The 23,361-nt window shown below is 45.0% G+C and overlaps 1 protein-coding gene across 1 annotated transcript in view; it reads left to right on the top strand.

Moving 5' to 3' along the window:
* Positions 1-5,645: 5,645 nt before the first annotated feature.
* LOC136576274 (caspase-8-like) overlaps positions 5,646-23,361 on the top strand; it is a 36,471-nt gene continuing 18,755 nt past the window's right edge. Inside the window, exons 1-7 of the mRNA XM_066575442.1 lie at positions 5,646-5,812; positions 8,525-8,859; positions 15,698-15,794; positions 15,960-16,095; positions 17,689-17,762; positions 19,442-19,463; positions 20,787-20,843. Of these exons, the coding sequence (XP_066431539.1) occupies positions 8,564-8,859; positions 15,698-15,794; positions 15,960-16,095; positions 17,689-17,762; positions 19,442-19,463; positions 20,787-20,843 (682 nt within the window). The 5' untranslated portion in view covers positions 5,646-5,812; positions 8,525-8,563. The remainder of the gene's footprint in view (positions 5,813-8,524; positions 8,860-15,697; positions 15,795-15,959; positions 16,096-17,688; positions 17,763-19,441; positions 19,464-20,786; positions 20,844-23,361) is intronic.

Raw genomic sequence — 23,361 nt, 5'->3', positions numbered from 1 at the left:
TATTTTCTGCGGTCATTTTGTGCGTGCAATAACTTTTTTATTTTTCTGTCGATGTAGTTGAGCAAGGGCTCCTCATTTTTTGCGGGATGTCCTGTAGTTTCCGATAGTACCAATTTGGAATACATACGACTTTTTGATCGGTTTTTATTGTGTTTTTTCTGGGAGAAAGGGTGACTGAAAAAGTGCATTTGTGGCGTTGTTTTTTTTTTTTCGGACGACGTTCACCGAGTGGGGTAAATAATGTGCTACTTTGATAGATCGGACTTTTACGGACGCGGCGATACCAAATACATATTTTTAGTTTATGATTTAGATTTTTTAATTATAGATATGGCATAAGGGGGGTGATTTAAACTTTTATAACTTTTTTTTTTTACAATTAAAAATAATTTATTGATATTTTTTACTTTCCTTTGAAGTCCCCCTGGGGGACTTTAACATGCGATGCTTTGATCGCTTCTGCAGTATGACGTAATGCTATAGCATTATGTCATGCTGCCATTTAAGAGGCAGTCTATCAAGCCACCCCACGGGGATGGCTTGATAGGCAGTCTGGTAAGGCAGCCCTGGGGCTTTTCTAAAGGCCCCCGGCTGCCATGACACCTGCACGGCTCACCCGATCTCACCGCGGGGGTGGGTGGGGCTGTGTTCGGGGGATTTAAATGCCGCGGTCAGAATTGACAGCGGCATTTAAATGGTTAATAGCCGCGATCGGCCGATAGCGGCTATTGCCCGCGTGTGTCAGCTGTAATAAACAGCTGACGCCCACGCTGTATGAAGAGAGGTTGCCCCGCAACCTCTCTTCATACATACCCCGCGAATCCATGACGTACTGGTACGTCATGGAGCAGGAAGGGGTTAACGGACTGTATTTTGCAGACTGTCATACGGAGCTAATGTAAATCTATTCGCACGTACGTTTTTTTCATAGACGAGCGATGACCTGTTTGCATGGGCCGATCTGTTGTTTAAAGGCATGTAGAAATTGAACCACAAACTAAGTTATTGTTTATCGTTCAGGGCAAAAATACATGGGTGCATTCGCGAATACGCTCGCTGCTACGGAGCGTATTAGCGCATGAACCAGGGGTTTTTTTGCGGACTATTCAAAGTCCGCACCATAGTGTGCGACTTTGAAAAAAAAAGTGAGAAGATAAGCCCTTCCCTATCTTTTCTCGCACATACTGTAACCGCGTCAGAATCCCAATAGCGAAAACAAAACCATTGAACTCAACGGTTTAGTTTCGTCCCGTTATGCGGTCGTGATTTTCGCGGTTGCATAACGGGACTAATACACGCCCATCTGTTTATGCCCTCAGTCTGTGCATGCATAAAGACTGAATGATAATCATTCGAAATCTTGCTGATAGCAGGAATCTAAAAGATTCCTCAGTCTTTGTAGAAACGCCCTGACGACTCCCTCACCATATATTACTAAACGCCCTAATGACTCCCTCACCATATATTACTAAACGCCCTGACAACTCCCTCACCATATATTACTAAACGCCCTGACGACTCCCTCACCATATATTACTAAACGCCCTAATGACTCCCTCACCATATATTACTAAACGCCCTAATGACTCCCTCACCATATATTACTAAATGCCCTAATGACTCCCTCACCATATATTACTAAACGCCCTAATGACTCCCTCACCATATATTACTAAACGCCCTAATGACTCCCTCACCATATATTACTAAACGCCCTGACAACTGCCTCACCATATATTACTAAACGCCCTAATGACGCCCTCACCATATATTACTAAACGCCCTAATGACTCCCTCACCATATATTACTAAACGCCCTAATGACTCCCTCACCATATATTACTAAACGCCCTAATGACTCCCTCACCATATATTACTAAACGCCCTAATGACTCCCTCACCATATATTACTAAACGCCCTGACGACTCCCTCACCATATATTACTAAACGCCCTAATGACTCCCTCACCATATATTACTAAACGCCCTAATGACTCCCTCACCATATATTACTAAATGCCCTAATGACTCCCTCACCATATATTACTAAACGCCCTAATGACTCCCTCACCATATATTACTAAACGCCCTAATGACTCCCTCACCATATATTACTAAACGCCCTGACAACTGCCTCACCATATATTACTAAACGCCCTAATGACGCCCTCACCATATATTACTAAACGCCCTAATGACTCCCTCACCATATATTACTAAACGCCCTAATGACTCCCTCACCATATATTACTAAACGCCCTAATGACTCCCTCACCATATATTACTAAACGCCCTAATGACTCCCTCACCATATATTACTAAACGCCCTAATGACTCCCTCACCATATATTACTAAACGCCCTAATGACTCCCTCACCATATATTACTAAACGCCCTGACGACTCCCTCACCATATATTACTAAACGCCCTAATGACTCCCTCACCATATATTACTAAACGCCCTAATGACTCCCTCACCATATATTACTAAATGCCCTAATGACTCCCTCACCATATATTACTAAACGCCCTAATGACTCCCTCACCATATATTACTAAACGCCCTAATGACTCCCTCACCATATATTACTAAACGCCCTGACAACTGCCTCACCATATATTACTAAACGCCCTAATGACGCCCTCACCATATATTACTAAACGCCCTAATGACTCCCTCACCATATATTACTAAACGCCCTAATGACTCCCTCACCATATATTACTAAACGCCCTGACAACTGCCTCACCATATATTACTAAACGCCCTAATGACGCCCTCACCATATATTACTAAACGCCCTGACGACTCCCTCACCATATATTACTAAACGCCCTGACAGCTGCCTCACCATATATTACTAAACGCCCTAATGACTCCCTCACCATATATTACTAAACGCCCTGACGACTCCCTCACCATATATTACTAAACACCCTAATGACTCCCTCACCATATATTACTAAACGCCCTAATGACTCCCTCACCATATATTACTAAACGCCCTGACGACTCCCTCACCATATATTACTAAACGCCCTGACGACTCCCTCACCATATATTACTAAACGCCCTGACAGCTGCCTCACCATATATTACTAAACGCCCTAATGACTCCCTCACCATATATTACTAAATGCCCTAATGACTCCCTCACCATATATTACTAAACGCCCTAATGACTCCCTCACCATATATTACTAAACGCCCTAATGACTCCCTCACCATATATTACTAAATGCCCTAATGACTCCCTCACCATATATTACTAAACGCCCTGACAGCTGCCTCACCATATATTACTAAACGCCCTGACAACTCCCTCACCATATATTACTAAACGCCCTAATGACTCCCTCACCATATATTACTAAACGCCCTGACAACTCCCTCACCATATATTACTAAACGCCCTAATGACTCCCTCACCATATATTACTAAACGCCCTGACAACTGCCTCACCATATATTACTAAACGCCCTAACGACTCCCTCACCATATATTACTAAACGCCCTAATGACTCCCTCACCATATATTACTAAACGCCCTGACGACTCCCTCACCATATATTACTAAACGCCCTGACAGCTGCCTCACCATATATTACTAAACGCCCTAATGACTCCCTCACCATATATTACTAAACGCCCTGACGACTCCCTCACCATATATTACTAAACACCCTAATGACTCCCTCACCATATATTACTAAACGCCCTAATGACTCCCTCACCATATATTACTAAACGCCCTGACGACTCCCTCACCATATATTACTAAACGCCCTGACAGCTGCCTCACCATATATTACTAAACGCCCTAATGACTCCCTCACCATATATTACTAAATGCCCTAATGACTCCCTCACCATATATTACTAAACGCCCTAATGACTCCCTCACCATATATTACTAAACGCCCTAATGACTCCCTCACCATATATTACTAAATGCCCTAATGACTCCCTCACCATATATTACTAAACGCCCTAATGACTCCCTCACCATATATTACTAAACGCCCTGACAGCTGCCTCACCATATATTACTAAACGCCCTAATGACTCCCTCACCATATATTACTAAATGCCCTAATGACTCCCTCACCATATATTACTAAACGCCCTAATGACTCCCTCACCATATATTACTAAACGCCCTAATGACTCCCTCACCATATATTACTAAATGCCCTAATGACTCCCTCACCATATATTACTAAACGCCCTAATGACTCCCTCACCATATATTACTAAACGCCCTGACAACTCCCTCACCATATATTACTAAACGCCCTGACAGCTGCCTCACCATATATTACTAAATGCCCTGACAACTCCCTCACCATATATTACTAAACGCCCTAATGACTCCCTCACCATATATTACTAAACGCCCTGACAACTCCCTCACCATATATTACTAAACGCCCTAATGACTCCCTCACCATATATTACTAAACGCCCTGACAACTGCCTCACCATATATTACTAAACGCCCTAACGACTCCCTCACCATATATTACTAGCTTTACGAAAAAGGTTTGTTCCGTGGAAATCCTATTGGTATCGGTAACTGCAGGTACCGCTTCCATTGATTTCAATGAGAGCCCTGCCTGCAGTTACAATCGCCGGCCACTACAGGGAGGTCGGAGTAGAGGCTTCCACTCTGACTTTTGTGTTATTGCGGCGTTGACTGCATACGCCCGCACAGCTGATCGGTCGAGGTCCTGAGTGGCGGACCCTGGCCGATCAACTATGGATGACCTATCCAGAGGATACATCGTCAATAGCATTTTTACGGAAACCCCTTTAATAAATCGTGAAATAAATCTTGTTATTTGCATAGCGCCAATTTATTCCGCAGTGTTTTCAAGTAATTTATTCATTACTTTTAATAAACACGCTAAGATAGCGCATGGAGATTTGTCGTCACGCAGCAGAACGCAACGCATTGCATACCGCTGTGTGCTCCTCGCGCGGGAGATATATCGCAGATAACGCTCGTGTGAGAGAGGCCGGCTGCACACGACCGGGTTTGGGTTCTGGATGTGGGATCCTGCAACACCATCCGACCCTGTGCCCGGCCGGTGACCCCGCGTACCGGTCTCTTTTTCTGTACTGCGTATGGTCCGCACCGCTCACCATGGAACATGCGCAGTACAGATCTTTTCCCGTGTTCTCATGTAGCAAGGGCGCAGAGTCCGCTCAAAGGTAGAGCATGCTGAGATTTGTCTTCTGTGAGCGGAAAATCACACTTGATTCCCGCTCGTGTGCAAGAAAAAGCGCTTTCCCATAGCATGCTGTGGACGCATGCAGAATCCGGAGGCGGATGCCCAAGCAGATTCCGCAATGCAAATCCGCAGCCGGCCTAAGCCCTATTGGTGACAGTGACCCTATTGGACAGTGCGCACCTGTTACATTTCTGCTCACACATAGTAACTGTAGCATTTATTGAGGTTTCCTTGCTATATATGTGTATGTGGGGATACTTCTGGGATTGGTGGCACACTCCGCAGGTCAGCTGTTCTCTTTCACCCACAGCCCCCTGCGTTACCTCTCTGCAGCCGCACGGTGCGCACTAGAGGCCGCTGGGGTAAAGCTTCAGCTTTCGGTTATGAAGGAAGTGAGCAGGGAGCAGCCGCACACGGGCAGGACGGCAGCCGGCGGCCTCAGCTCCTCCGCGGACTGATCACACTGCCCCGTGAAGCGACACCCGAGGGATGGCGGCCGGCGGGGACGTGTAGCAGGTCGGGGGTCTCGGCGGACGTCTGCAGTAACTTATTGATTAGTTTGCACAGTTTTGTAGGTAAGTGTGCGCTGCACGCGCTGCCGCCAATGAGGAAGTGCTGCGGCGGCGGGGAGCGGGCCGGACTGGACTGCTCGCGGCTCAGCCCTGATAGGGCGCGCTCTGCTCCCGCTATACTGCATGCTATACAGCGCCTGTCTGCTGACAGCCCAGCCGGCCATGACCCTGACCCCCAGGTGCTGGAGGGGATGTGGCGTTCATAGGGACAGTCTGGCCAGCTTCACCAGTATCTACATTACTGGTATGACAAGCAGGGGGCTCCTGTGACACCCAGAGTTACAGTCAGTTAACCCAAACTCTGTTTCACACCTTTCCCGCTGCTTTCGGATTCCCCGTGGCCACACTGCTCCGTCTCAGGATAGAACAGCGCCGAACGGAGCCCATTAACTATAAGGCTGGGTTCACACAGGGCGGATTCCCGTCGGAAATCTCGCGGTGGCGGCTTTGAAGCGGCCCGGCCGCTTGCTTTTCCATTGCGGCCGGCGCTCCATAGAGGAGAGCGCGGCCGCGACGAAAATAAACAAAAAAAAAGTAAATAGACATGCTGCATCTTTTGAAGCCGCAGCTGCGGTTTCAGCTGGACTTACCGTAGCGGATTTGCCGTCCCGTGTGGACGAGATTTCTGAGAAATCTCATCCAGATGGCTGGCTAATCCCGAGATTAGCGGCCGCGGGCGGATTTGCTGCGGTAAAACCGCGGCAAATCCGCCCTGTGTGAACCCAGCCTAAGGATGTGTTCGGTTTACAATCGCCTGTCTGGCCACTCACACACACTCTGTCGGCAAGATGACGCGATTTCGATTGCGGCGCATTGCCACGCTTTTACTCCAGCCTCACAACAGCTGGTCCTAGCGCACCCCATTATTGATAAGGTGCGCTAAACGCAGTAAAACAGAGCAGACGGTGCTCGAAAATCGCAACGTTAGAAACTTTTAAGTTCCACAAAACTTCAGTAAGGTGTTCTTTGTAGTTTTGAGAAACAAATTCTTGATGGTGACCAACCCTATACCGCCAACCGTATCAGACATGACCAAATACTGATTACGCTTCGGATCATGAATTGCGCGACAAATCTGCTTTTGGATACACAGTTTGTTCAGCTAAGGCCTCCTGTCCACTGGTGAATTTTCACTACGTTCCCCGCGGCGATACTCCAGGGAACGCAGTGAACGCTTTCCATAGCGTTGCTATGGAAAGCGCAGCCCCGCTGTCCACGAGCAGAGAATCGTAGCGATTCTCCGCGCGCGGGATTTAAATCACATCATGCTGCGAATTGCCGCGGTGAGCCTATCTGTCAGACATCCGGCTCCTGCAGCAGATCTCTCGCTACGCCCGTGGACAGGAGACCTAAACAATCAGTGAATTGGTGGACCCCCAGGAGAACTGACCACGTGAAGAATGGGTAATGGGAATCCCCCTCCAAGCTTACTGCTTGAACGATGAGCTCACAGGGTTGTGGGGAATCCCCATGTAACATTCAGATGATTAGTAACTCTACAAATTTGGGAGGAATAGAAATAGATTTATTTTTTTACACACCATATTTTTGGGGCCATTAAGGCCTCGTGTCTATGGCACGTGCGGATTCCATGCACAGAATGCAGCACTGCCTGCGGACAGTGAGCCCTACTTGCCTGCATTCCCCAACAGCGGGGGAATCTGCGCGGATCCCTCCACTTCCGGGTTTGCTGTACTGCGCATAGTCCTCATGGCTCACCGTCGGACATGCGTAGTACAGTTTTTTTTTGTTTTGTTTGTTTTCTTTATCAAATCCGCATGTTTTAATCCATTTGCAGATGCCCATGCATCTCTATGGGCCGCTTAGTTTGCAGATCTCCCACACAGGTTCCCCACTTTGATTTCGCAAATTAAATTTGCCCGTTAACATTGCGCCTAAGATACACTTGTCTATAGAACGCACCCAGGTTTCAGACGACTCAGATTAGTAAAAAAAAAAATTTTATACGAATGTCACTAAAGCTCCATTTACACTGACAGATGATCGCTCAAACGACAATTTCAGTGACAGTTTTGAACAATCATCTTTGCATACTTTATAGTAGCTAATTAGCTACTATAGAATATGCAAGTGGAGCAGGACACCACCGCGGCCGCTGATAGAACAAGACAGCTGCTTTATATGCAGACAGCTGTAGTGTTCTCTGTGCTTACAGCTTGTGCCCCGCTTTGAATTCACAGCAGGACACAGGCAGAGAGAATCTTATCAGTGCAGCCGGCTGATAACAGCCTGCTCTGCTGATAACAGCTGATTGCTGATTTCTAACAAGCTAGAATTCAGCGATCAGCGACTCGTGCACGAAAAATGCACAATTTCCCTGTATTTAGACAGAACGGGAATCGCTCAAAAGACGTCTTTGAGCTTTTTTTTTTTTTTTTTGTGACTCATGTCTAAAAGGGCCTTAACTTGTCCAGAGTGGTGTCAGTTTTTTGTTGTACAGTGGAAAGAGGATTAATAATATATTATAATAGTATTGTACTCTGTAATAATAATGGGGATGGGATGGGCCTAACAAACCCCTGTCTGAATGAGCCCCATGTAGTTCTCCAGCACTGATGAAATGTCCACGTGGCTCTTCTCCTTGGGTGGCAGTCCTATGCTTATAGAACATCCTCAATATATAACACACCAAATTGAATGTTTTTTTATAATATAACCATTTTCTTTTTTTTTTCTTTTTTTACCCTGTTTTAGGACGGGCGAGCACATTGAGTGCCCATCACATTCTGGACAATGGATTTTAGCAAAACCCTTTTTTTTATTGATTCTCAACTTACCCAAGAAGATTTAGAATCTCTGAAATTTCTTTGCTTGGATTTACTTCCAAATAAGAAACTCTTAGCACTAAAATCAAATCTTGATCTTTTTGAAGAGCTACGAAAGCACAGTCTGCTTGAAGAAGACAAGTATGAGCTTCTGGCTGAACTGCTTTATATAATCGGTCAGCATAGTTTGCTAAAACACCTGTCTACCAGCAAGTTGGTTATCCAAGAAAACTTAAAAAAGAAGAGGACTGTGTCTTCATATAGGTACGTTTATTTCCATGTTCAATAAACTGTCCATCTTCTGTATCCAGGGGATATTTTCACTGAGGGGCAGGTAGGTACTTATGGACTTGGTCATATATGTGCAGTGTGCACACACTATTGATAGATACAGCCAGTGCCTTCATTATGAAGTAAATAAAGTCCCCATAACATATAGTCATGGTTAGGTGCCTTTCCGCACTGGCATTGTGTTGACAATTGCCTGAATGCTCCAGACCAGCAAACTGCCAAACCGACTTCAGTTGTTATAGAGGTGGTCACACTTGTTGATGATCAATAAATCAAAGGCATTTGATTGGCAGCACCTGGATGCTGCTTTCCCTCTTAATTTCTATGGAAGCAGTAAAGGTGTACTTAATTTTCACACCCTGCTTCTGCAGTTTGGTCTAGTTTTTGTTAAATAATGACACAATGTAGTTTGTCATGTGCGGTTGTTTCTCACCTTGTATTTCCTAGTTTTAAGATCTTCTGAGGACCAGATTTTTTTAAAGTCCTGATATGTCAAAGAGGGTGTACTTGGCTCAATACAAGTGCAGTCATGAGAAAAACTATCTTCAATTGATATCTAATGTATACTGGAGCCACCCTGCAGTTACATTCTGATGAATTGTTATATATATATATAGGAGCATGCATGGCTTTATAAGTCTCCTCACTCACCTTCTAGGTGTCTCCTTAAGGGGAAACGATACCCTTCCTGACCGCTGTAATCTCTGTACCACTTCATGGGAGTAGTCGTTCATGTAAACTTTGTGGTCAGTCTGCAGTTTAATGTAAAAGCTGCAATAAGGTAGTTCACAGCCTGGTGTACCGTATGTAACATAGTTTGTAAGGCCGAATGAAGACAATGTCTATCTAGTCCAGTCTGTCTCTCCTGTGTTGTTGATCCAGAGGAAGGCAAAAAACCCCAAGGGCAAAAGCAAATTAGCCCTTTTGGGGGGAAAATTTCTACCCGACTCCCTAATGGCAATCAGACTTATCCCTGGATCAACCCCTAATAGTTCCTACCTGCCTGTGTACCCGGATTAACAATGAACTTAAGATTTATATCCTGTAATATCCTTCCTCTCCAGAAAGACATCAAGTCCCCTTTTAAACTCCTCTGTGGATTGTGCCATCACCACATCCTCAGGCAGAGAGTTCCACAGTCTCACTGCTCTTACAGTAAAGAACCCCTTTCTGTGTTGGGGATGAAACCTGCTTTCCTCTAGACGATGTGGTGAAGTCTGGTTTATGAACTGAATAAATAATGATGCCTTATTATATAGTCAATGTAGATAAATGCTGCGTAATTCAGAGTCTAATGCAAACGTTGCAGGCAGTCATTTTACAGTGAGCACGGTTTCTATATTTCACACAAAATAATGTTCGTTTTTAATTTTAGTGACCAAAAAAATCAATTAGCTACTAAATATTTAGGTGAATTTTTTTTATTTTTTATTCATTTACCGTTTTCTTTTAAAGAGCCAGGAGCCCTGATAACCAAAGACACCATTTATTTATATAGCACTAATATATTCTGCAGCTCCGTACAAAAATTGTCTGTACACACACGTCCTTATTGGAGCCCACAGCCTAAATCCCTAATTAACCCATCAGTATGTTTTTAGAGTGTTGGAGGACACGGGAGTACCCCATGTAATCTTGAGGATAAGCTACAAACTCCATGCAGTTGTTGTCTTTGGTTAGATTTGAACCCCGGCCCCCACGCTGTATAACAATACTAACAACTGTTCTCCATGTGGCAGGTCTAAACAAATCCTAGCCAGGTCTAAGAGTCAACTCCAAAGGGTAGGAGTAACGTGCTGTAGGGCTCGGTCTGTGCTGCAGTTGGGGATGTGTTGGCTTGGCCTTTGACGGCGCTGTGAAACTATACGTTTTTTGCAGCAGTTTGCTCATAAGAAAATGGCCTCACCGTTACCACTCCATGTGAATGCTCCACTTACATTTTCCCCATGCTCTTCAAATTCCCTATTTGTCAGCAAAACCTCCCCCTCTTCCTCAGGAGGCGTACAAGCCCCCTCCCATTAGTCATAGTACGGTTTACCTTCAACCCTCCTCTCTTGCAGGTGTCTGCAGTCAGGTTTGCCCCGCCACCTACCCTCTCGTTTCTCAGGGCCCGTCCACACTGGCATTTTCACGCACATTTCACAGATCCTAAAAACCGTGCATGCAAAAAAAACTGTTGAAACTAATTTTATCATACGGTACATTTTTAAATAGTGTGCACGAAATACGTTTTAATTCGCTTTGATCTACGTTTAACCCACTCTAGCCCGTAGTTCCGTAAAACGTTACGTTTTCATCTGTTCTTCGGAGTAAAAATGTGTGTGTTTCACAGGTGAATATATGACGGTGGGGATGGGTCCCAGCAAGTCTTTTCTCCACCTCCTCGCAGAACAGTAACCCTTCCCCTCTGCTGAGTCACACAAGTTGTTGCTAACTTCTCTGTCCTCATTCAGCAGTCACCCCGGGGCGCTGCCCCTTCCCTGTATACTTACCTCCCGTGCTCTGACTATGTGCCCTATGCAGACAAGAAGCTACATACAAGCAGGCTAGTGCTGGGCTGCTGTATATAATAATAATAATAATAATCATTGTATAGCACCAACATATTCCGCAGGGCTTACATAGACAGGGGGAATACAGAAAATTACAGAACCATGGTTACATAGTAATCAGTTGATGGAAACAATAGGGGTGAGGGTCCTGCTCCAATGAGTTTACATACTACGAATAGTGGGGTGATACAGAAGGTAAAGGGCTGGAGAGGTACACAGTATGGGGAGGTGGAAAGTGAGGGATGCTATACACACAGACAATGGTCAGACATTTAGCCGTGTGACGGCAGAAACGTTATGACTGCAGAAGCGGTTTATGATGGCTAGCAGGGATTGCAGTCAGTAGGTCAGGGAGCATGTTATCAGGTGGAGTACAGAGGGGTTTGTTTAGGGAATACGGTATGCCTCCCTGAAGAGGTGCGTTTTTAGAGCATTCCTGAAGTTCTGCGAGTCCTGGATTGCTCGGGTGGCCTTTGGTAGTGCGTTCCAGAGGACCGGTGCTGCTCTGGAGAAGTCTTGGAGGCGGGAATGAGAAGTTCGAATTAGAGGGGTGCGCAGTCTATTTTCGTTAGCAGAGTGGAGAGCCTGAGCTGGGTGATGGATTGAGATGAGGGAGGCAATATAGGGGGGCGCTGCACTGTGTAGGGCTTTGTGGATGAAGGTAGTAAGTTTAAATTGAATTCTATATTTAACGGGCAGCCAGTGCAGTGACCGGCACAGGGCAGAGGTGTCCGAGTAGCGGCTGGACAGAAGGATGAGCCTGGCTGCCGCATTCAGGATGGATTGGAGAGGGGAGAGTTTGGAGCAGAGGAGGCCGAGTTGGAGCAGCGAGTTGCAATAATCGAGCCGAGAGTGGATGAGGGCAACAATAAGCGTTTTTAGTGTGTCTACAGTGAGAAAAGAGCGGATTCTTGTGATGTTCTTGAGGTGCAGCTGACCTGTTCGGGCAAGAGATTGGATGTAGGGGCTAAATGATAGATCAGAGTCAAATATGACCCCAAGGCAGCGGGCATGTTATCTAGGAGTTATGGAGGTGCCACACACTGTGATGGAGATGTCAGGAGGAGGTTGGTTAGTGGAGGGTGGAAATACCAGTAAGTCAGTTTTAGAGAGGTTTAGTTTTAGGTAGAGAGAGGACATAGTGTTAGAGACAGCAGACAGATAGTCTGTGATGTTTTGGAGGAAAGGTGGTTTGTCCAACAGGGTGTGTAGATAGAGAAAAGGAGGGAGCCAAGGACCGAGCCCTGGGGGACCCCAACAGCAAGGGGAAGAGGAGGGGAGGTAGAGCCAGCAAAGGAGACGCTGAAAGAGCGGTCAGACAGGTAGGAGGAGAACCAGGAGAGAGTAGTGTACTTTAGGCCGATGGAGCGAAGCATACCGAGGAGGAGTTTTTGGTCAACAGTGTCAAATGCTGCTGAGAGGTCGAGGAGGATCAGTAGGGAGTAATCGCCCCTCGATTTGGCTGTCAGTTGGTCATTTGACACCCTTGTAAGGGCAGTTTCTGTTGAATGTTGGGGTCGGAAGCCAGACTGTAGGGGGTCGAGGAGAGAGTTGTCAGATAGCTTACAAGGTGGGGGTAAACTAGTAGTTTAAAGATGAAGAGGAGATTAGAGATGGGTCAGTAGTTGGCAGCATCAGTCGCGTCAAGAGTCGGCTTCTTTAGCAGTGGGGATATGATGGCGTGTTTGAAATTAGAGGGAAAGATGCCAGAGGTCAGAGAGGGATTAAATATAGTGGTGAGATGGGAGATGACCACTGGGGAGAGGGATCAGAGGAGGTGTGAAGGGAGAGGGTCGCTAGCTCAGGTGGTGGGGCGAGCAGAGAAGAGCAATTTGGAGAATTCTTCCTCTGTCGTTGGTCTGAGTACAGATAGTGAGCAGGAGCTATATGCAGTGCTGACAAGACTAGGGTCAGGGCTAGTCTGGGATTGGGAAGTTATTTCCTGATGAATGTCATCAATTTTATTTTTGAAGTAAGCAGCCAGCTCTTCAGCACTGAGACCCATCACAGGGGGCTGCGGTTTAGGGCTGAGAAGGGAGTGAAAAGTATCAAAGACAAGTTTAGGGTTGTGCGATGGTGAGGAGACGAGAGAGGTGAAGTAGGCTTGTTTGGCGTGGTGGAGGGCGAGGTTGTAGGTTCTGAGCATGAATTTGTAGTGGAGAAAGTCCACAGACATTTGCGACTTCCTTCACGGCCGTTCAGCACTTCTAGAGCACCGTCGGATGAAGCGCGTTTGAGGCGTGATGCAGGGTTGCCGCGTACTACGTCGGATGGCTTGGGTCATGGGTGGGCGCCGCTTCATCCAGGGCATGTTTGAGAGCAGTGTTGTAATGAGCGGCAGCCAGATTGGGGCAGGCGAGGAGAGAGAGAGGGGACACTGAGGACTGTAGGGATTCAGCAAACTGCTGGGTGTGAATGGCCTTAAGGTTCCTGTAGGTACAGTAGGTAGGTGGGTCTGGAGAGATGTTAGGGAGTGTGACAGAGAAAGAGAGGCGGTTACGGTCCGAGAGCGGAAGAGGGGAGTTAGTGAAGTTGGAAGCAGAGCAGAGCCGGAGGAAGACCAGACCAAGGGTTTTGCCATCCCTGTGAGTGGGAGAGGCTGTGAGTTGAGAGAGACCAAGGGAGGAGGTGAGCAAAAGAAGCTGAGAGGGAGATGGGGTCATTAGTGGGGATGTTAAAATCACCTAAGATGAGGGTTGGAATTTTGCAGGATAGGAAGTGGGGGAGCCAGGCAGAAAAGTGGTCCAAAAACAGGCGAGGAGCACCTGGGGGGAGGGGGGGGGGGTAGATAACTGCTACTCACATGGACAGCGGGTGGAGAAGCTGTAGCGTATGGACCTCAAATGATGGAAAAGTGAGTGAGGGTACAGGGAGGATGACCTGGTAGGTGCATTTCAGGGAGAGAAGAGCACCTACTCCTCCACCTGGCCTGTCATCTGGTCTCAGCGTATGGGACAACTGCAGGCCATTGCATTGTAAGACAGTGCAGCAGGGAAGGCCGTGTCAGACTGCTGTATCCACGTTTCTGTGAGAGCAAGCAGATTTAAAGATTTAGCAGTAAAAAAGTTGTGGATGGTGGGGAGTTTATTACATGCTGACTGGCAGTTCCAGAGCGCACATTTAAAGGAGTCAGGGGAGGCTATACATGGGCTAGCAGTTGGGCTTGGGGATTTTATTCATGAGTCAGGTAGGGGGTGATAGGAGCAGTGGAGGGTGGGCCAGGATTGGGAGAGAGATCCCCAGCTGCTAGTAGCAGCAAGATAGCGAGGGTGAGCAGATGGTTAGGAGATTTATTAGGGCGACTATTATGTATGTTAGTGGCATTATGGGGTTTGAAGCTAAGCAAGAAGGTAAAGAGTGCATGCGAGCTGTGCATAGGTGAAGACAGGAGAAAGGGGCTGATGTGAATAGAGTGCCCCAGAGGTTGGCACTTGAAAGAAGTTCTGAAACTGAGAGCAAGGATGAGAACAGAGGTGACAGCATTAGCAATAGCTTTAAAGTGTAAAGCATTAAGGCAGTTTGTGGCCTATGTGTCTTTTACGCTGTCGAACTGCCATGGTCAAACTGCATCACACTTCATCCAGCCCACACTTAATACAGCACATATTCGCGTGTCATACATGCTAACACTGATGATATAGTGAAAGTTAAAGGTACAACTAGGAAACAGCTGGGAGCGGCTAATCATGTTCCAATTGACTAGCCAGCTGACTTTAGCATTGCAAACCTAGTGACCAAAAGGAGAGTGTGATATTTATTGCTCTCCTTAGATAAGGCAAGAATCTCAACAAGGATGGGTGAAAGATGCCATTTGGGGGAGGTGGATGGCAGATATGACTAAAAGTAGAGTTTCATTCAGCCAGTAAACGCAGCTTCCTGTATTACCCTCTGCCAATAGAGACCAGTGCTGTCACTATATGGCAGCGACTGTCCGCTTTATCTGTCAGTTAGTAGCAGTCTCTGCAGGGACCTCATCCCCTGCCATTCATTTGGCGGTCCGCTGACCGATTGCCAAATGCAAGTAGTAAAACCTTGTTGTCCGGACCGGCCGTAGTGTACAGATAAATAATGGTGCTATACAAATAGCTGACTTTACTTATTTACTTATTTCAGATGAGTTTTCAGATAGGCTGCTGTGTACATGAGGAGTAACTCCGCATCTGCCCAGTATAGGACTTGATTCCTGCATGTTTCACCAGTTTCCCCTCTGCAGGCTTTATTTTTATTAATGCTGTGTCTCCTTGGTTGTACTATTACAGGGAAATGCTTTTTCAACTTTATGAAGACACTTCCTCTGAAGACCTAAGGTCTATATTATTCCTGTTAAGGGTCCCAAAGAAGTATGAAGAGAGCAAGGTAATAATTGTAACCACAGAGTCTGACAGGCCTCATAAGTCAGTGGGGCACGTTGGTCATCGTTGGAGTCCACAATGTAGATGTGAACGCAGCTTTGGTAATAGTTTTGGTAATCATTTGGTCACTTCCTCATAATGTGTTTTATTACTCACCTTGTCTTTGCAGAAATTCCTGGATGTTTTGTGTTACCTGGAAAAAAATGACCAATTATCTGAGGATAATTTGGATGTGCTGGAGAATGCAGTGCACAATGTTTCACCGGAACTTCTTAGGAAAATAATTGATTACAAGAAGAAAAGAGGTGAGCACATGGGTTTTCTAGAACAGCATTTCCCAAAGTGTGCGATAGTCAGGGGCTCCAACCGAGGATTTAGGCCTGTGGTGACGAACCTACGGCACACGTGCTGATGGCTGCTCACCACGGTGGTGATTACGGGCCGGGGTGCCGCAGCTTCCCGGACAGTAATCACACAGCAGCGCTGCTGGCAGCATTGATCCCGGTGCACATTCTGAAGTCAGTTTGCACCTGGGATCCTCCTCTCCTCCTTGGTTCCGCAGGAGAGGAGAAGGAAGGAAATGTGTCAGGCTCACACAATCACGTCAGTGTGCACATAGCTATTATTACTGGGGCTGCCGTGGTGTTATTACTGGCGCTGCCGTGGGGTTATTACTGGCGCTGCCGTGGGGTTATTACTGGCGCTGCCGTGGGGTTATTACTGGCGCTGCCGTGGGGTTATTACTGGCGCTGCCGTGGGGTTATTACTGGCGCTGCCGTGGGGTTATTACTGGCGCTGCCGTGGGGTTATTACTGGCGCTGCCGTGGGGCTATTACTGGGGCTGCCGTGGGGCTATTACTGGGGCTGCCGTGGGGCTATTACTGGGGCTGCCGTGGGGCTATTACTGGGGCTGCCGTGGGGCTATTACTGGGGCTGCCGTGGGGCTATTACTGGGGCTGCCGTGGGGCTATTACTGGGGCTGCCGTGGGGCTATTACTGGGGCTGCCGTGGGGCTATTACTGGGGCTGCCGTCAAGTTAGTATTACCATCGGGGCCGCAATAGGGGGTAGCCTGTTACCACTGGGGCTGCAAGTGGACATGAGGCCTTACTTTGTGGTTTGTTTGGTACACAGACTTTTGGCTTGCATTTTTTTCAGGGCTTTTATCCCCCCTATACATACTGTATAGAAATTGACACAACAAAGCAAGCTGAGTGAAAAAAACATGCCCCCAAAAATCTGCACTGTTTGTAGCACATTTGATATTTCCTTATTAACTCACAGGTAACATCTGGCCACAGCGTTTTCTGCCTCAAAAAAAGAAACAAACTAAAAACTGCCACTAAATGTGTTATAAGGGGGGGAAAAAAAGCTGTGTGGAACTAGCTATACATTTGCAACCCTTTATGGCAGCATACGTTTTTTGCTGAATTATTATTTTTTTTACTTTGCTATTCTTACAAAGAGAAGAATGGGTATTTAGTTGCATCATTATTTTAGCAGCAAATCTATTTATAACAAAATGCCTAAAAATAACGAACTATCCTCTGGCTCCCCACTATGTCTAGCGTCGCTGCTGCTGTCTTCCCTTTACAAGCTGCAGCAGCAGCCTTTGAATGGGACGTCTGGTGTGAACATTAGATCAGAGGGGTGAGCCGACGCAGCAGCGCTGATCATAGTGGGGAGCCAGGAGAGGTGAATATTAGCTGGTTTGTTATTTTGTAGACATGGGGAGTCTGTTCAGATAAAGTTTGAATAAGTTGGCCAACCCCTTTATTGGCTGAGTGCTGCTAAGTTTGTCTTTCCTATTCTTCATTATCAGTACTGTGCCAGATCAGCTATGTGCAGAAACGGTCAGCCTTGCAATGTAAGTCATTAAAATGTGCTTTTTATTCAAAGAAATAGAAAAAGCAAGATCTGAATCTGTGTCCTATGAAGAGGAGTATGATGATAAGATGGTCCTTTCTGTAGAGGTACAATATATTGGTTTTCTCTATATCATATTAGATTCTCAGTGATTGTTGGTTGTACCGTAATCCATTTTATATATATCTTGTTGGTGGCAGCCATTGAGTGACATGGACAGCAGCTCTTCTTAAAATTATTGTGCCTCTTTGCTTGATGATTTCTGTATTGTTCTGAAACAGGTGAGCAAACTGTTACGATGGGCATAAGTTGCAAATGGTCACATTGGTTCATTAGTATGAAATAAAAGATATTACTAGAAGAACAGACACACTGTCTTTATGCTCTGTTTTATAAGGAAGGGTGATAACGTGAACAAAGGTCCATGGTACTAGGGGGACGTGCAGGGGAATTGGATATCATTTTCTGCTGCCTGCTTGTCCCCCACTGCCATCCCTTTGCTCTACACACAGAGTGAACTGACAGCTGTAAATTCAGTATTCCCAACCCCACTTCAAACTGCTGATTTTATCAAGGCTACAGACATGCCTTTTAGTCTCATTTTAAAGCCAAGAATGGCTTAAATGTGACACCAAAAGCATGTCTGTATCACTGATAGACCAGCACCACAGCTGTTTGAAGTAGAACAAACATCGTTCCTCCAAAACCGTAATTCTTTTCCTGTATAGCTTGGGATAATCAGTAGGGCGGTTAAAGGGGTCATCCAGGTCTTAAAAATTGATGGCTTATCTTTAGTTTAATCTGTATAAACTGCACAGCCAACTACCACATCGCAAAACTGTGACAAACCTCAGGCTGTTATTAAAGGGGTTGTCCCGCGCCGAAACGTTTTTTGTTTTTTTTTCAATAGCCCCCCCCGTTCGGCGCAAGACAAACCCGATTCAGGGGTTTAAAAAAAAAACAAAACAGATAGTACTTACCCGAATCCCCGCGCTCCGGTGACTTCTTACTTACCTTGCGAAGATGGCCGCCGGGATCTTCACCCACGGTGGACCGCAGGTCTTCTCCCATGGTGCACCGTGGGCTCTGTGCGTTCCATTGCCGATTCCAGCCTTCTAATTGGCTGGAATAGGCACACGTGACGGGGCGGAGCTACGAGGAGCAGCTCTCTGGCATGAGCGGCCCCATTCAGAAGGGAGAAGACCGGACTGCGCAAGCGCGTCTAATCGGGAGATTAGACGCTGAAATTAGACGGCACCATGGAAACGAGGACGCTAGCAACGGAGCAGGTAAGTGAATAACTTCTGTATGGCTCATAATTAATGCACGATGTACATTACAAAGTGCATTAATATGGCCATACAGAAGTGTATAACCCCACTTGCTTTCACGGGACAACCCCTTTAAGATATGATGTTGATGCAGTGAATACACCCCTTACACTAATGTAGTTATATAATTTAGTCACCCCATGGACCCCAACTGCCATATTCATAAATATGTTCTTACGTTAGTTTTTAGAATAACCATCTTTGATGAAATGCTCTGGCCAACAAGTGCCAAAGCTTAGAGGAATCATTGGTCAAAATGTTAGGCATCTCCCTAAAACCCCCCAATGTCAGTGAAACATTTTCCAATGTTGTCTACAGAGCTTACAGACACTGCGTGTTATGTTTTTCAATATTATATGAAATATCTTGAAACTGGAATTCAGACGATAGAGAGATAGGAGAGAGCTGGATAGATCCTGCTTAAACATTTAATATATGATTTTCTTTTGATACAGGCTCAAGGAGCTCCAGCCGAAGGTGAGTTCTGTTTAAGTTTTACCTTTAATGCATGATTACTAAAATATAAAACATTATTTATAAAAGGGACTTTAATGTCTACAAGTGCTTATTTAACATTTTACAGTAAACAAGTATTTTAAAAAAATGGTGTGGATTCCCCCTTTTTTCAACACCCAGCCAAAGTAAACCAACAGCACCAGGCTGGGATCAGAATGGGAAAGTCCAAGATACTGGTCCCTTCCCACCCTAAAAATGCTTGGCTAAAGCCACCCAAAGTACTAACTGCCAAATCAGGTGTTCTGCTTCTAATAAAAATGGGTCCAAAGTGGGTTCACCGTGGTCCAAAGGAAACCTGTAAGAAAAGTTTGCATGTAAAAACAATTATAACATTATATGCCCATTTCATACTTACTTGTGGCTCCTTATTCTTCTCCATGCCACTGTCTTCTTTCACGGTGCAGCTGTGAATTACTATCTTCCTATTCAGTTCAGCTTTGTGCTTTATCAGTCTAGAAATGGAAATTAAAAGTAAAGAACTAAACGTCTCCACTATAGTGTAATTGACGTAAGATTTTGGGTAAAAAGTAAATAATTAGAAAAGAAAGCCCAACAATGGATCCCCTGTCATCATACCTAAGGTAACACCAACAGCTGGGCCTAATATTTTCCGGGTGAGAAGCTCCATGGATATTGGTCCTTTTTCAACCCCCAAAACATCTGTACACCACTACTTATGATGGTAGCCAGCTCTTCCCAGCACCTGTGGTATCTTAGATACTGGGATACTTGTGTGTATTTGTGTCCTGAAGGGGTTGTGTCACCCTTGGGGGTGTCAAAAAAGCATTTACAAAATCATATTTCTGGTACTTCCAGATGTCTCTGGTGCTTTCTTCCTCCTCTCTGCTGTAGTTCCTGTCCTGTGGTTCAGTCCTCTGCTCTCCTCTCCTGCTGCACCACGAGCTAAGCCATGCATACTTTCAATACAATACAAACTTTCATTATCACTACTTGACCTGCTGTCTGTAAAGCCGTATTACAGACATTTATAGTGAAAACATGTCCCAACAAATTAACATCAAGGTCTTATTTTTTGAGTAGGCATCTTGCGCCACTCATCTGTGCCGAGGTGTAAACCAGACACACATTTTTGCCAAAAGGGCACGCTTAACATATGTTTGCTCATGAGAAGTCTATGGGTTCTGCACAATATACATCTGGATAGGTTTTTCTTTTAGAGGTTACCTCTGACATGGGTCACAATTGTTATGTGCAAGTAAACTAATCTAAATGTATAATATTTGTTGCATTGTACTGGGTTCACTTACAATATTCCTATTTTAGACCAAGAAAGGGGGAGTATAACAGTTCAGTTCGAATCCGAGCCAGTCCATTACAAAGGTAATGCATTTATTACTGACTATGCATTTCACATGCAAATTTTATACCTTACCTGTACCTAACTGTTTCTTCACTGTAATCGGCAAAGCACTAATTCATACGTAACAAGTACTTCATACGGTGTAATATATATTTCTGACTGTTGTAATATAAAATGTTATTGACTAGTCTAATCTGCTACACCATTCAGAAACGCCATTGGCTTTCAAAAAGTAACATATATTCCAATAGTAAAGTAATTGGAAATCATCTGAAGATCTTAAAGAAGTAATTACTGTACATGCTGCTCGTAGATCTGGATAATTAGTTCTTAAGAGGGGTATACAAGAAATGTGTGGTAAACTTGTGTCTAGTGTTATGTATAATTTGTTCCCTGGTATTTGAGCTCTTAAAAGAAAACAAAAAAAAAACCTTCTCAAATACACCATCACTGCTGAATGAAGTAATTATCATGGGGGACTTTAATTATCCAGATATAACATGGGAGAACGAAACCTGCAAATCTCACAGGGGGGAGAAGTTCTTGAGAGTAATTAAAGATAATTACCTGAACCAACTAGTGCAGGAACCAACAAGAGGGAGGGCCATTCTGGACCTAGTACTAACTAACAAACCGGAACGGATAAAGGGGGTGCAGGTTGAGGGGCACTTGGGGAACAGTGACCACAATATAATCAACTTCCAGCTGTCATTCAATAAGAAGCCTTATCAAGGAGCGACAAACTAACTAAACTTTAGTAAAGCAAAATTTGATCAGCTTAGAACTACTATTGGTAACATTAAATGGGACAATATCCTCAAAAATAACAGTACAGAGGAGAAATAGGGGAAGTTTAAAAGGATCATAATCACCTCATGTGAGCAGTTCATTCCCTTTAAAAATAAAAGAATCAACTAAAAAGAAACCAATGTGGCTCGACAAGACGGTAAGAGAAGCAATAAATGAAAAAAAGAAACCATTCAAACTACTGAAACAAGAAGGCAGCGAAGAAGTGCTAAAATCGTACAGGGAAAAAAACAAAATATGCAAAGATAGGATCAAAATTGCCAAGGAGGAGGCAGAAAGACTGATCACCAAAGAGAGCAAAAACAACCCGAAACTATATTAACAGCAAAAGGATTTGCAGAGAGAGCACTGGCCCTTTAACAAATAATGCAGGAGAACTCATTGAAGATGATGGAGGGAAGGCAAATCTATTAAACAGTTTCTTTTTAAGCGTATTCACAAATGAAAAGGAAATACCACACGAGATGCAGGGGAATAAAATGAACCCCTCACAAAATAGGTCATACCTAACGCAAGAGGAAGTGCGGAACTGATTTTAAAGAAGATTAAAATCGATAAATCACCAGGCCCAGATGGAATACACCCAAGGATACTAAGGGAACTAAGTGATGAGATAGCTAGGCCGCTATATCTAATATTTCTAGACACTATCAAGACCGGTGTTGTACCATTAGATTGGCGCATTGCCAACGTGTTTCCAATTTACAAAAAGGGGACCAAAAGTGAGCCTGGTAACTACAGGCCAGTAAGTCTCACTTCAGTAACGGGAAAAATTTTCGAGGGGATTCTGAGAGACACCATCGATGAGCACCTCAAGGAGAACAAGGGAATAACTCCTCACCAGCATGGATTCATGAAGGGTCGCTCATGTCAGACAAATCTGATCAGTTTCTACGATGAAGTAAGCTCTAAGCTGGACCAGGGAGAATCTATTGATCTCGTATATCTGGACTTCTCTAAAGCCTTTGACACCGTGCCACATAATAGGCTAATATACAAAATGAGGCAGCTCGGATTGGGTGAAAACGTGTGTAATTGGGTAAAGAATTGGCTCAGAGATAGAAAGCAGAGGGTGGTAATAAATGGTTCGTACTCTGATTGGACCATAGTCGCTAGCGGGGTGCTACAGGGTTCAGTATTAGGCCCCATTCTGTTCAATATATTTATCAATGACCTGATAGAGGGGCTGCACAGTAAAATATCAATATTTGCAGATGACATAAAATTATACAATATAATTAATACAACGGAGGACAAGGTAAGGCTACAAACAGACCTGGATAAGCTGGGGGCTTGGGCAGAAAAATGGCAAATGAAGTTCAATGTTGAAAAATGTAAGATTATGCACATGGGCAGCAAAAACGGATGTCACCAATATACACTAAATGGGGTACAGCTAGGGAAAAGTGAGATGGAAAAAGACCTGGGGGTACTAGTGGATTGTAGACTAAACTGGAGTAACCAATGCCAGTCAGCTGCTGCAAAGGCAAATAAAGTCTTGGGGTGCATTAAAAGAGGTATAGGGGCAAAGGACGAGAACATTATCCCTCCACTATTTAAGGCACTTGTCAGGCCCCACATGGAATACTGTGTACAGTTCTGGTCACCGGTGCTCAGGAAAGATGTTACAGTACTGGAGGGGTTCAAAGAAGGGCAACTAAACTAATACATGGAATGACGGGACTGGAATACCCAGAGAGGCCATCGAAACTGGGATTATTTACTCTAGAA

This window comes from Eleutherodactylus coqui, chromosome 8 (assembly GCF_035609145.1).
Source record: "Eleutherodactylus coqui strain aEleCoq1 chromosome 8, aEleCoq1.hap1, whole genome shotgun sequence".
Taxonomy (NCBI): Eukaryota; Metazoa; Chordata; class Amphibia; order Anura; family Eleutherodactylidae; genus Eleutherodactylus; species Eleutherodactylus coqui.
The sequence above is the reverse complement of the archived record's forward strand: the minus strand, read 5'-3'. Positions and strand labels throughout refer to the sequence as shown.